Raw genomic sequence first — 12,832 nt, forward strand, 5'->3', positions numbered from 1 at the left:
TTTGTATGTCTAATGCTCATCATGACGGCCGTGCTGCACTGCTGGGCTGCCCATCCTGCTGAAAGGATGTTTTATCATTCTGCTCCTTGACAAACAGGTGCTATATGGTAGATCGGCCGCCATTGCTCATTATCCCCATGGATTGCTTCTGCGGATCGAGGTAAATCCATCGTTAATGTCATCACAGCAATGATGTAATGCGACAGAGAATTGATTTCGGTGGCAGAATTTATTTTAATCACTTAGCAAAGGACTTTAGCCCTGTATTTAAAGAATCACGAAGGGCCTGAAAGGGTCACTTTAATTATTCTGTTAGAGTTGACTGCATTTTATGGGGGAAAATTATCTGCAAGAGTGGCACTTGGAATGGGGGGGATTAGCAAAGACTTCAAGATAAATCCCTTGCAAATGTCAAGTGTGTGTTGTACAGCAGAAGGCTTGCTCTGCTCTGACACGATGACAGCTAAGTGAATAAGGATCTGCTGACCACCTACAGGAGTCACAGCACAGCACTAGATGGTGTGGGGGAATATGCCTGATCTGTGGGTCCCATGCTAGGAATTGGTAAACTCCTGGATTTGCCTGGAGCAAGCCAAATCCAGTCCATCGCTCGTTCTCGTACAGCCCAGGAAAATGCATCAAAAGAAGAACGATATTCCATGTAAACACATGAAATGCAAATTTCAGTGTCCATAAATACAGTTTTTTGGGGGAACACAGCCACATCCCTCATTTGCGTATTGTCTGTCACTTGCTAAAAAGCCCACACGGTTAAAATATTTACCGCCTGGCTCCTTGAAGAAAAAACTTGCCGAGCCCCACACTAGTGGGCCCTCTATCTTCTTAGGGAGAGTAAGAGGTCTTATGTAAAGATTCCCAGCTTTCTTTCTGGATAGCCCTTCTCACCTCTTAGACTGTTGATGTCTGCTCCAGCAAAATTTCAAACATGCCAAGTAAATGCTACTTCTTTGCTCTCAGGAGAGGATAAAGAGAGCCTTATAACGAAGCTAAAAAAAGATTTTCTAAAGGGGGTTATATTTTGCTCCTTAAAGGGCTCTACAAATGCCATCAGAGGACCCGCCACGTCGCCTTATTAACTTTTTCTTCCCCCCCAAGAAGAGAGAGCCCTGCCATTTCAAAAGGATTTCGCTTTAAAACCTTATTGTTTAGAGAAGTTTCCATTGGCAGTCTAGGATGGAATCCAGCCCCAGCCTATCTCTTGAAAGCAGACGCTTGGAGTCTGCTTGCAAAGAGGGTCAGATTAGTTGTCCTTTGTTTGCTTGGAGAACCTCTTTTCATCTTAATAAGTGAGTTAAAGAGCTACCAAGAGGACTTCATTAAATAAACAGTGCGAGTATACAAGATTAAAAAAAGACAAGGCTGTCCTAGGCAGCCACGGTTCCCACAAAGAAAGCGTTTTCTATTTTAACTGATAAACATTTAAAAAAAAATCCAGTATAGACAGAAGACCAACTCAGTACTGTAGATCTATTTCTGTATTTTAATCAAGAGTTCATTCACAGCCTGAAATGATGTAGCAGGTCCCATAAGCTGACACATACGAGGGGTTAATTCAAAAACATAATCTAGCTTGATGCAAAGAGGCAATTTCTTACAGCTCTATAGTGAGACGCCGCCCTCATCCTATGTCCAAGGATTTCCATTTATCAAGTCGAAACACCACTGGCTCTGGCCCTGAGAGCCCTGTGCTGTCCAGCCATTAACCTCAGAGCAGCCTCCTTCCTGCCAGTTATATTTTAAAAACTTCAGAGTTGTTTTTTAATGGCAGAACAATTTCAAGTTGTTTAATAAAATGCAATGAGCTTTGGTTGCTCAAGAGTTTAATTCACTCCTTGTTTTGTATATATATAAAAAAAACCACATTAGAAACTGGTTAGTGAGATGATTAGAGAATACCCAGTTTTTTAAAAAAAATTTTAAACAACAAAGTCATTCTAAGACCCTGGGAATAGCACAACCGCTCAGAAACAGCTACCTCTGGAAAGGTCTACGAGGATTACTCCTGACAGAGCACCTTTTGTAAAGTCTGACGTCAACACAATTCAAATGACCACATGAGTGGAGAAGACACCAGGCTGATTGAAAAGAGTATTGGAAAGAGGTACATGAGAAAGGCTCGGTTTATTAAGACCACATTGCACTCTATTAATCTGTTGGGGAAAAAAAAAATCTGAATATAGCAGAGCTCTCTGTAGGCCTGGACCTGAATCCACACTCAGGAAAACGTCTCTCAGATGTTCACTCACGAAATTAGTTCAAAAAGGACGGGATTAAAAAGTCACGTGGATGCAAAACCAGCTGGAACTATGAAACCAAAGGACGTCGGAGAGATGAAAGGTAGCACCACTAATTAAAGGAAGGTGTCCTCAAGGGCCCATCAGGGGTGAGTGTCGGGTTCCGAATTATTTAACAACATCTTCATTCCCGGCAGAGAAGGAGGGACGTGGTGTATTCATGAAATGCACACGGCGAGCCGAGCAGCCATGGGCAGCGGAGATGGTCACGCGGGATAGGAGGTGAGATGCGGAAAGAAAGCAGCAAAATACAATCCTGCTCAGGAAACACGAGAGCATTAAATGGAACACAGAGGTGATGCCCATCTGACACTCGGCCCCCAGGCGAAGGCTCCCTCCCAGGGACCCAGGGACCGGCTCGAGGGGACGGGGCATGTCACTGTTCCTTGATTCCAGGAACTGTCACAAGTTAGAATGCAGGCTGAGATGGACCTGGAGACGCCCAGGCCCCATGCGGGGAGCTCAGGGCTCATGTCTCTGACCTGAGGGACTTCGAGGTGCAGCTGCCAAGGCCTGTCCATGATGCAGTCACTCTTGGTCACCGAACATTCCACGTACGACTCCAGAACCAGACACGGTGCCTGGGACTCTGGGACCAGGGAGGGCAGCGCCTCCAGCAGAAAGCCCTGCTGACGACTTTAACCTCACCACTCCAAATCCACCCCTCAGCCAGGTTTCATCTTCACCCCAATCCGTGTGGCTCCTCTCTCCTCAGGGCCTCGGTGTCCCATCTGAAGCCTCTTCTGCTCTCCGGCCTTGGAGAAGATGCCAGCCTTGCTTGGGTCTGTCTCCTTCACTCTGAGCACACCCAGCCCACCCCTCTCATCCCAAGGCTTTGATGGTCACACATTCCCCGAGAGCCTGCTCAGGCTGGAGGTCTTTGTCCTACCCCACACCCATGGCATCCGTGGGGCAGGCTTGGTCAGCCCAGTGCCAAGCGGGGACGTCCCTTCCAGAATAATTTTTATCATCAATGCGATGTCCACAGCATGCAGAAGTTCCTGGGCCAGGGAGCAAACCGGTACTACAGCAGCGACCCGAACTGCTGCAGTGACAATGCCAGATCCTTAACCTGATGCTCCACAAGGGAACTCCTCAACGCTTGCTTAAATTCAACTGAGGTCATACAGTGCAGAGGAGCTGTTAAAACTGTGGGCTCTGGAGTCAGAGGGCCTGGCTTCAAATCTCTTGTGGATCATTTACGACCTGGTGACCCTCTGCAAGCCAATGTTTCTTTGTCTATCAAATAGGGGAAGAAGGTCTATTGCGAGGCTTGAATCAAGAGGCACTTTGAAGATGGAGCCCAGGCTCAAGGAATACGGGCCACCGCTACTCAATGCGGCACATTGCGGCGTTCCTTCCTGCAGCTTTTTCTGTGGTACAGATTCAGATGCTTCACGAAGATGAATCTTACTTCCTGTAAGATAAGTTCTACAATATAAGCTTCATAAGAGCACATTTTGCCCACCTGCCTAGCACATAGTAGGTGTTCAAGAAACACATTTTCTCTTTTTTTCTTTTCTTTTTTTTTCAATAACACAAACCCTTATGTTGAGAGCTGACTTTCAATAGATCGCAGCGAGGGAGCTGCTCTGCTACGGATGAAACCCTGACCCGGGAGCAGGTCGGTCTATGAATGGCTGGGCACCAGATTCCCCGAGAACATGCGGTGCAATTCAGGCGAGGGGGCGGCCGTGCTTTCTGGCCACACCCCGAATAAATGCTTTTTCGAATGAGTGAATGAAGAAGTAATTGGCAGTGAACCCCACAGCAGCCAGCACAGGGCTAGGCCCATAGAAGCTACTCACCAAGGTAAGTCGTGAACTTGATTTCACTTTTCAAGGTAAGCGCCCTGAAAGAGGCCATCTGATGGCCTGTGAGAAGCTAAAATGCACGTCGGACGTGCTGGAGGGAGAGGAGAGGAGTTGCGGGGAAGAGAAAGCATGTGGACTCCCTGAGAGCAGGAGCATTTCTATCTGGCAGCGATAAGCATACCGTGAAGAATAACAAATATTAGAACAGTATCATAGCAGAGATCTGCGCAGCCTTTCCTGAGAACAGGAAAGAGGGAGCAGCCACCTCTTTTCTCAGCAAGTGGAGGCACCAGATGTAAGACTGTTAAGAAAAGGAGGGAGAGGTCAGGGCAGGGCCACAGGGCCAGCTGTCTCCGATAGAGACCGGCCCTTAGAGCTGCAAATATTTCCCAGCTAACGCGGGAACATGGGTCTTTGGGTTTGTATCTCTATTTCGGTGATGCTTCTTCTAAGGCTGCCCCCCTGGTAAATGACAGAGTCAAGGGAGGCAGCCCCCCCGCCCCCCACCTTGGTAAAAGTCATGGTCAAAGGATGCGTCATAGGATGTGAGGGCGATGGGGCCAAACAAGGGTTGAACCAGGAACCTGCTCTCATAAGTATGGCATCCTTGGATGAGTAAATTCATGCATTAAAAAAATAAATGCTATAAAATTGGGTCGTGATGATCATTGTACAACTATAAAGATAACAAAATTCATTGAGTAATTAAAAAAAAAACCAAAATAAAACGTCTTGAAGAACATTCCACTGATGCTGAAGAATGAAGTGTAAGGCTCTCTAGGGGCAGGGCCATTTCAATCTTATTTTGTCCCCTATTTTCTGCATCCTTCTGTTCCAGTCCAACTGAATCATTGGGGTCTCCTGTAATGGGTATCCTGGAATTTCCTAGGAACCCACTATGCTTTTGCGGATGCTAGGCCCTCTGCTTAGAAGATCCTACCTCTGTCTCCACCTGTCGCCTCCCTCAACCATCAGCTAAAACATCATCTGTATCAATCAATCCATCAATCAAAGATGTAACCAACCACACCGATGAAGTGTTTTTAACTGCCAGGCACGGGGCTTAAATAATCAGGAATGACTGAGACAAGGTTCTGGGCACCAAGAGGCTCTCTGGGTTTGTATGCTTCCTGGTACCTTCCCTAGGTTACTGTTTTCCTCTTGTCTTCTTACTTGCGTACTCAAGTCCACATAAGATTCTTGGGACTGAGGACAAGCCAGGTGCCCTCCACGTGGTACCCATGGAGCTCAGCGTAATAGTATCTACGAGGTGCCGTAGGAAGAATCAATCCAAGCTCAGCATCAGGATGCCCAAGACTGCCTCTGTGCCATTCACATCTCACGAACCCAGTGCCCGGCACACGGGAAGCACTCAGTACACACGCCATGTGGACGATGTGATGAAGGAAAGGCCCCGATGGCTCCTCTGCGAGGAATAGAGTGTTCAGCGCTTCATTCAAGGTCAGCAGGAGGACCAAACTGGAAACGGGGTGTACACATTCCACCTGATAATGGAACATCAGCAGTGTGTCCCAGAGCATGGGAAACCCCTCCTGCGACAAATCATACTCCATTGCCGATTCACCAAAATTGAGATTCTGTTCTGAGTCAGGTATTGAAAGAAAACATTTCAGTATTAACAAAATGTCTTTCTCCAAAGGTCATTCCCCAGAGAAGCACTGAAGAGAGGTCCGGACTTTTGTTTATTTCCAGCCTCCTCATGCTCTCTTGGTGACCCCAGTTCTTTTAACGACATAGTGTCAAAAAGTCCAAAGGGTCAGGAAGATACAATACTACAGGAAACCAGGATGCTGTGACCTTATTTTTTTTCCTTTAAAAGAAAAATGTAAAAAGCCATAGCCTGGGGAGTTCCCGTCGTGGCTCAGTGGTTAACAAATCCGACTAGGAACCATGAGGTTGCGGGTTCCATCCCTGGCCTCACTCAGTGGGTTAGGGATCTGGCTTTGCAGTGAGCTGTGGTGTAGGTTCCAGATGCTGCTCGGATCCTGCTTTGCTGTGGCTGTGATGTAGGCTGGCGGCTATAGCTCCGATTCGACCCCTAGCCTGGGAACTTCCATATGCCATGGAAGCAGCCCTAGAAAAGCCAAAAAAAAAAAAAAAAAGTCATTGCCTGAACCATACCTAGCAATAGAAAGAAGACACAATTGGTGCATAAAAGAACTTGGATGCATCTTTAGAGAATTACGTTGAGTTAAAAAGCACAATCCCCAAAGGGTACATCTAGATGATTCCATTTAAATAAAATCCTTGAAATGATAAAAAAAATTTACAGAAATGGAGACTAGGTGAGCAGCAGCCAGGGGTCAGACACAGGGTGTGGGAGGGAAGGAGGAAGTGGGTGTGCATGTACACAGGGAACCTGAGGGAGACTTGAGCTGACGAGGCTGTGTCTTGACTGTTGTCACTGTCAATATCCTGGTTGTGATACTGTGCTTCTGTTTTGCAAGAGGTTACTATTGGGGGAAACTGAGTAAAATATATATGAAGTCTCTCTGTATGATTTTCTCACAACTACATGTGAATCTACAATTACCTCAAAATAAAAAGTTTATTTTCTTCCAAAGTAATCACAAAAAAGAACAAAGTTGAAGGACTCATACGCTCTGATTTCAAAACTTATTACATAAACTACATTAAAAAACAGCGTCTTATGGGCTTTAAGATAGACCAAAGGAATAGGGTATATAGCCCAGAAGTAAATCCCTGTAGCATATGGCCAAATGATTTTTAATTTTTTTTTTTTTTTGTCTTTTGAGGACTGTACCCTCAGCATATGGAAGTTTCCCAGACCAGGAGTCTAATCAGAGCTGTAGCTGCTGGCCTACGCCACAGCAACGACGGATCCTTAACCCACTGAGCGAGGCCAGGAATCAAACCCACGTCTTCATGGATACTAGTTGGGTTCATTCACCACAGAGCCATGACAGGAACTCCTGACATGATTTTTGAGAAGAATGCCAACACCATTTAATTGGGAAAGGACAGTCTTTTCAATGAATGGTGTTGGGAAAACACAGAAAAGAATGAAGTTGGATCCTTACCTTACACCATATATGAAGTGGATCAAAGACCTAAATGTAAGAATTAAAACTATAGGAGTTCCAAGACCTGGAATCAACCCAAATGTCCACTGATAGATGACTGGATCAGGAAGATGTGGTATATATACACAGTGGAATACTACTTGGCCATAAAAAAGAACAAAATAATGCCATTTGTAGCAACATGGATGGAACTAGAGACTCTTATCCTGAATGAAATAAGTCAGAAAGAGAAAGACAAACACCATATGATATCACATATCTGGAATCTAATATATGGCACAAAGGAAACTTTCCACAGAAAAGAAAATCATGGACTTGGAGAATAGACTTGTGGTTGCCAAGGGGGAAGGGAAGGGAGTGGGAGGGACCGGGAGCGTGGGGTAAACAGATGCAGAATGTTGCCTTCAGGATGGATTATCAATGGGATCCTGCTGGGAACTTTGTCTAGTCACTTATGATGGAACATGTAACATGAGAAAAAAGAATGTATACATGCATGTGTAACTGGGTCACCATGCTGTACAGTAGAAAAAATGTATATATAAAGAAATTTTTAAAAAAAGATTAAAAAAATAAAAAAAATTAAAAAATAAAACTATAGGAGTTCCCATCGTAGCTCAGTGGAAACCAATCTGACTAACATCCATGAGGACACAGGTTTGATCCCTGGCCTTGCTCAGTGGGTTAAGGATCCGGCATTGCTGTGGGTTGTGGTGTGGGTCACAGTCGTGGCTTGGATCCCGCGTTGCTGTGGCTGTGGCTGTGGTGTAGGCCAGCAGCTGTAGCTCCGAGTCAACCCCTAGCCTGGAATCCTCCACATACTGTGGGTGTGGCACTAAAAAGACAAAAAAAAAAAAAAAGAAAAGAAAACTGTAAACCTATAAAATACATAAATATAATGTAGATGTAAAAATACGTCAAACTATATATTTATAAAATTATAAAAAAGATGGGGTATTAATAGGTACAAATTACTATGTATAAAATAAATAAGCTACAAGAATATATTATACAACACAAGGAATACTGCCAATATTTTATAATAAATGGAATATAACCTTTAAAAGTTATGAGTTACTATCCTGTATGCTTGAAACTTATGTAATATTGTACCTCAGCTATACCTCAAACACAGCAGGAACACCAAAAAGCTCTTGAAAGAAAAGATTCATGACACTGGATTTGGCAATGATTTCTTGGATATGACACCCAAAGAATAAACAACAAAAGTGAAAAAGAGATAAATTGGACTTCATCGAAATAAAAAACTTTGGTGCATCAAAAGATACAATCAACAGAATGAAAAGACAGCCTATAGAATGGAAGAAAATATTTGTAAATCATGTCTGATATATATTTATATTATGTATCTATTATATATACCCAGAGTATATAAAGAATTCCTACAACTCAACAACAAAAAACAAATGACCTGATTAAAAAATGGGCAAAAGACTTGAATAGACATTTCCTCCAAGGCATATAAATGGCCAACAAGCACATGAAAAGATGTTCCGTATCACTAATCATCAGGGAAATGCAAAACACCACCACCATATAATACTACCTTATACTCATTTAAGGTGGCTATGATCAAAACACAAACACAAACAAAAAGCAAAACGAAGAAACTGTTGGCTAGCATGTGGAGAAACTGGAACTCTGGCGCACTGCTGATGGGAACGCAAAACGGCAGCGCACTACGGAAAACAGCACGGTGTTCTTCCAAAATTTAAAAGTAGGATTACCACATGGTCCAGCCATTCCATTTCTGGAAAACTGGGTCTTGAAGAAATGTTTATACACACATGTTTATAGAAGTATTAGTTACAAGAGCCAAGAGGAGGAAGGAACCAAGTGTCCATCGATGGCTGAAGAGAGAAAACGTGGTATGTAAATACCAAGGACCACCCTTCAGCCTTAATGGAAATTCTGACCAATGGATAAACCGTGGTATGCCATGATACCATTAAGCTAAGGGAAATAAGCTGGTCATAAAAAGACAAATCCTATATGATTCCATTTATCTGCGGTACCTAGAGTAATGCAGTTCGTAGAGGCAAAACCCAGAATGGTAGTCACCAGAGGCTGGGGAAAGCAAATGGGGAGTTATGGTTTAACGGGTACAGAGTTTCACTTTTGCAAGATGAAGCGTGTTCTGGGGGTGGATGGTGGGGATGGCTGCACAAACCACGTGACCGTACTTAACACTTGTGCTGAGCTGTACACTTAAAACGGTAAACTTTATGTGATGTACATTTTACCAAAAATTTTAAAAATGAAACAACAAAAGAGAAGTTTAATTTTTTAAAAAGCCACTGCCTTTTTGATTCAAACACCTGCCACTATGCCTTAGAAACCAATGAGAAGAGACATGTATCTTATCACTTAATACAACTTCACAGGCTTTTCAGGTCTGGCGATATGGGCACTCCAAGCTTTCATAATGCTTTGAATTAACTTCAAAATCCACGGGGACTCACATTCCCTCTGCTGGTTACTTAATTCACTCGAGGTTACCATCAACTTTTGGTGCAGTGATTAAAAATGTGCTACTTATTTATATCAGCAATTGACCTTAAGTAGCAGCAAATGGATTAGTCAAAGCCACAGATGAGTCATGAAACAGAAAACTGAGCCTTTAGGAAGAGAAAGATGTTACCATTTTTAATTTATCTGCTCCCACTAGACCCAAGGTTAATGAGAACATTGTCCTTCTTTTGTTTTTTCACCGCATAATAGATGCTCAATTAAATTCCATTGACTGAATGAAGCCAGCACTTGTGTGCTAAGTGCAGCCACCACATTCTGCCTGGAAATGTTTACATGGTCACACTCTTTCTTTTCAAACATGTCTGTCAGTTGAGCTTGGTGATTTACTATGGAGAAAATAAGAGGAATTTCCAAAGAAATTTCCTGGCAAGTATTTTTCCTGTGAAGACCATTTTTGAGACGTGAATAGAAAGGTATATTAATTAAATAGAAATAATTCTTTGTTTCAGCACTATTATCCACTGGTTAGATCATCTCTCCAAAGAAAATGAATCCAAAGAGTTGCGTTTGTATATTTTGCATAGACACTGCCAGCCCTCACATAGCCCCAGAAGTGCAATCATAACATGTGGTTAAAAACTGAAATCCCCTCAGTGCTGTGTGCTGTATACTTCCTTCTAACTCCCCCTGAGTGAGACACAAAGTCACCTTTAAAATTTACTTCTACCAGAACATCATTTTTCATAATTACAGAATTTTAATTTCTCTTATGTGAATGTGCAGCCTTTGATGTATTGAGCCAATTAAGTGAAACTTGGTTAAAAACCGAAGGTAAGAAAGGGAATTGGGGAAGAAAGTAAAATGGGGAATTTTTCAAAGGAACCCAAAAGTAGCAGGAGCAGAGAGGGATTTTTCCAATTATTGATGCAAAAATCGGGTCTGACCTGCAAGCCCTGGTTAGTTCGGTTACGCTGGTTCTCCTTGAATCTTCCTCCTCCCGCTGACTTAGGTCGTGCCCATTTCTCCAGAGCAACTGGGCAGAGTTCCTGAAATGAAGAGCATCCCTTCACCATCCAGAGGGGTGGAAATTCAAAGTTTGAAATGAACGCAAAAGACAGGCTTGGCCAGGGTAGTCACAGACATTGATTTTTGGTTAAACCTTGTAATACCAAAAATGCCGCTTTACCTGGTTTCTCTCGTAATCAGAAGGGTCACAAGCCACGAAGGGATGGATACATTTTCTCTCACTTTTACACCAAGTGCAGCCAGTTCCAATACATACCGGGCATCTGGCAACACGGAAAACCAACTTAATTCCTATAATTTTTGGGGGGCGGGAGGGTATGCCCACAGCATGCAGAAGTTCCCAGACCAGGGATCTAACCGAAGCCATTGCAGTGACCTGAGCCAAAGCAGTGACACCACCAGACCCTTAACCCACTCGACCATCAGGGGACACTAATGCCTGCATTTTAGGAAAATGTTCATATCCTAGAATTTCCCTCTGTGATGCCCGCATTCGAGCATTTAAAAGAAGAAGAAGAAAGAAAACAATCCCTGGAGAGACTGTGATGACCCCAGGGGGAGAGAGGCCAGTCCTTTGAGGCTAGGGATAGAGACCTGATTCTGTGCCCTGCTCTGGGCAGCCCTCGGGGTTGATGGACCCTCATTATACTTGGTGGGGTGTTGCCATGGAAACCTGAAGCTGGGTCACCTGCTGCGTTGGTAGATAACAGGAACCCACTGAATCTGTTTCTGAATCCAGTTCTGCTATTTGTCCACCTTCAGATAAGTTTCCCTCTGGAGACTGATCTCCCCCCAACTCCCTCGTAAGCCCCCCCCCCCCGCCACTCATTGCAGCAGTACCACCACCAAACGCCTGAAAGACGGGAAACCAAAAGTGCTACTCGGCAAGCAGAGAAAATGGGGTGCCAGCATTTGCTTTTTAATCAAATTAAGGAAGAATTGTGTCGACTAATCAAATAACCTATCATGCATGGATAACAACGGAAGACTTGAGAAGCACTTAGTAGGATAATCAGAGTCAAGGAAAGGAGGATAAAAACGGAAACACAGCTAAGGGAGGCAAGAGGAAGCCTCAGCCTAGGGACCGGGAGGACGAGGCGGGAGAGGGAACACCATTTGTATTTCATATATTCCTCAAGAAGCACTGAGGCATCCGGAGACCCTGACTTTAGAAGTGGCAGCTTCCATGGGAGAAGGAAGCAGAGACTGGCTTATGTGTTCCTTGGGCCTCCAAGGTCTCCTAGCAGCAGGTTTGTGACTTGTGCTTGGACGGCCGCCCTTCAGGTGCGACAGTGGTACTAAGTGCTTTCCAAAGGGGAAGCAGGGACCCAAGGAAAGGGTGCTGGCGCTCTGGGAGCTGTGGGTCTAAGGTCTGCTCTTAACTACCTACTTGGGGACCGGGGACATGTCACTTCCGCTTGCCAGGCCTTAACCCCGGGGGCGGGGAGCTGCACAGTTCTATTTAACTCGCCCCCTTTTTCCTTGTTTCCGTGGACTTGCTGATTCAAGTTTGGGTGTCTTCCCTCTCTTATCTCCTTCTGTTTATTAGAAATCACTGAACACGATCCCGCTCTCCAAGCGTTGCGGCAGGAGAGGGCAAGGCCAGCGGCTCCTGTTCAGAGAGCCGTGGGGTGGCCTCCGAACGCCACTTCCAGGTCGAAGGCCTTTTCCCCAGAGAATCAACGGCTCCCGGGCCAGGCCCAAGGAAAGCCACAGTTGGGCCCCTCATAGCTGGTCAATCAAACCACTCAATGAACGACACAATCACTGATGAGACAGCGTCCCAAGCGTTCCATGGGAACGGCCATCCCATCCTGCAGCTGGAAAACCAAGACTCTGGGAATCACTGCTTCTCTGTCTTCTCTCTGCCTTAGAGGCCAGGAGCGAGGTATGGTCCCACCTCGGAGGGATACAGAGCTCAAGGGGCCCAAACGTGGTGCAAGATGAATGCATTCTTTTGACCACAGAGACATCCTCTTGTCCTCCGTGACTGTGACTTCTTCTCTCTCTTTTGACCCAAATTCCCAAAGCTATTCTGATGGGGAGAAGCCATCAGTAAACAGGCAGCCCCCCTTGGCCTGTGACTTCAAGGGTAGCCCTTGGTCTGGAGGAGAATGAG

General features: G+C 44.7%; 1 protein-coding gene across 6 annotated transcripts in view; it reads right to left on the reverse strand.

The window, feature by feature from the left end:
* PLXNC1 (plexin C1) overlaps positions 1-12,832 on the reverse strand; it is a 155,721-nt gene that overhangs the window by 68,430 nt on the left and 74,459 nt on the right. For 5 of the 6 annotated variants that reach the window (XR_007135949.1, XM_047788277.1, XM_047788275.1 and 2 more), the window contains exons 8-9: positions 10,874-10,976; positions 10,632-10,733 (exon numbers count right to left, since the gene is read on the reverse strand). Coding sequence is in view for 5 of the 6 variants with exons in the window: in XM_047788277.1 (XP_047644233.1) it covers positions 10,632-10,733; positions 10,874-10,976 (205 nt within the window). In the remaining variant the exon portion in view is untranslated. The remainder of the gene's footprint in view (positions 1-10,631; positions 10,734-10,873; positions 10,977-12,832) is intronic. The other variant, XM_047788273.1, reaches the window with a different exon arrangement.

The sequence above is a fragment of the Phacochoerus africanus genome, chromosome 7, assembly GCF_016906955.1.
Source record: "Phacochoerus africanus isolate WHEZ1 chromosome 7, ROS_Pafr_v1, whole genome shotgun sequence".
Classification (NCBI taxonomy): domain Eukaryota; kingdom Metazoa; phylum Chordata; class Mammalia; order Artiodactyla; family Suidae; genus Phacochoerus; species Phacochoerus africanus.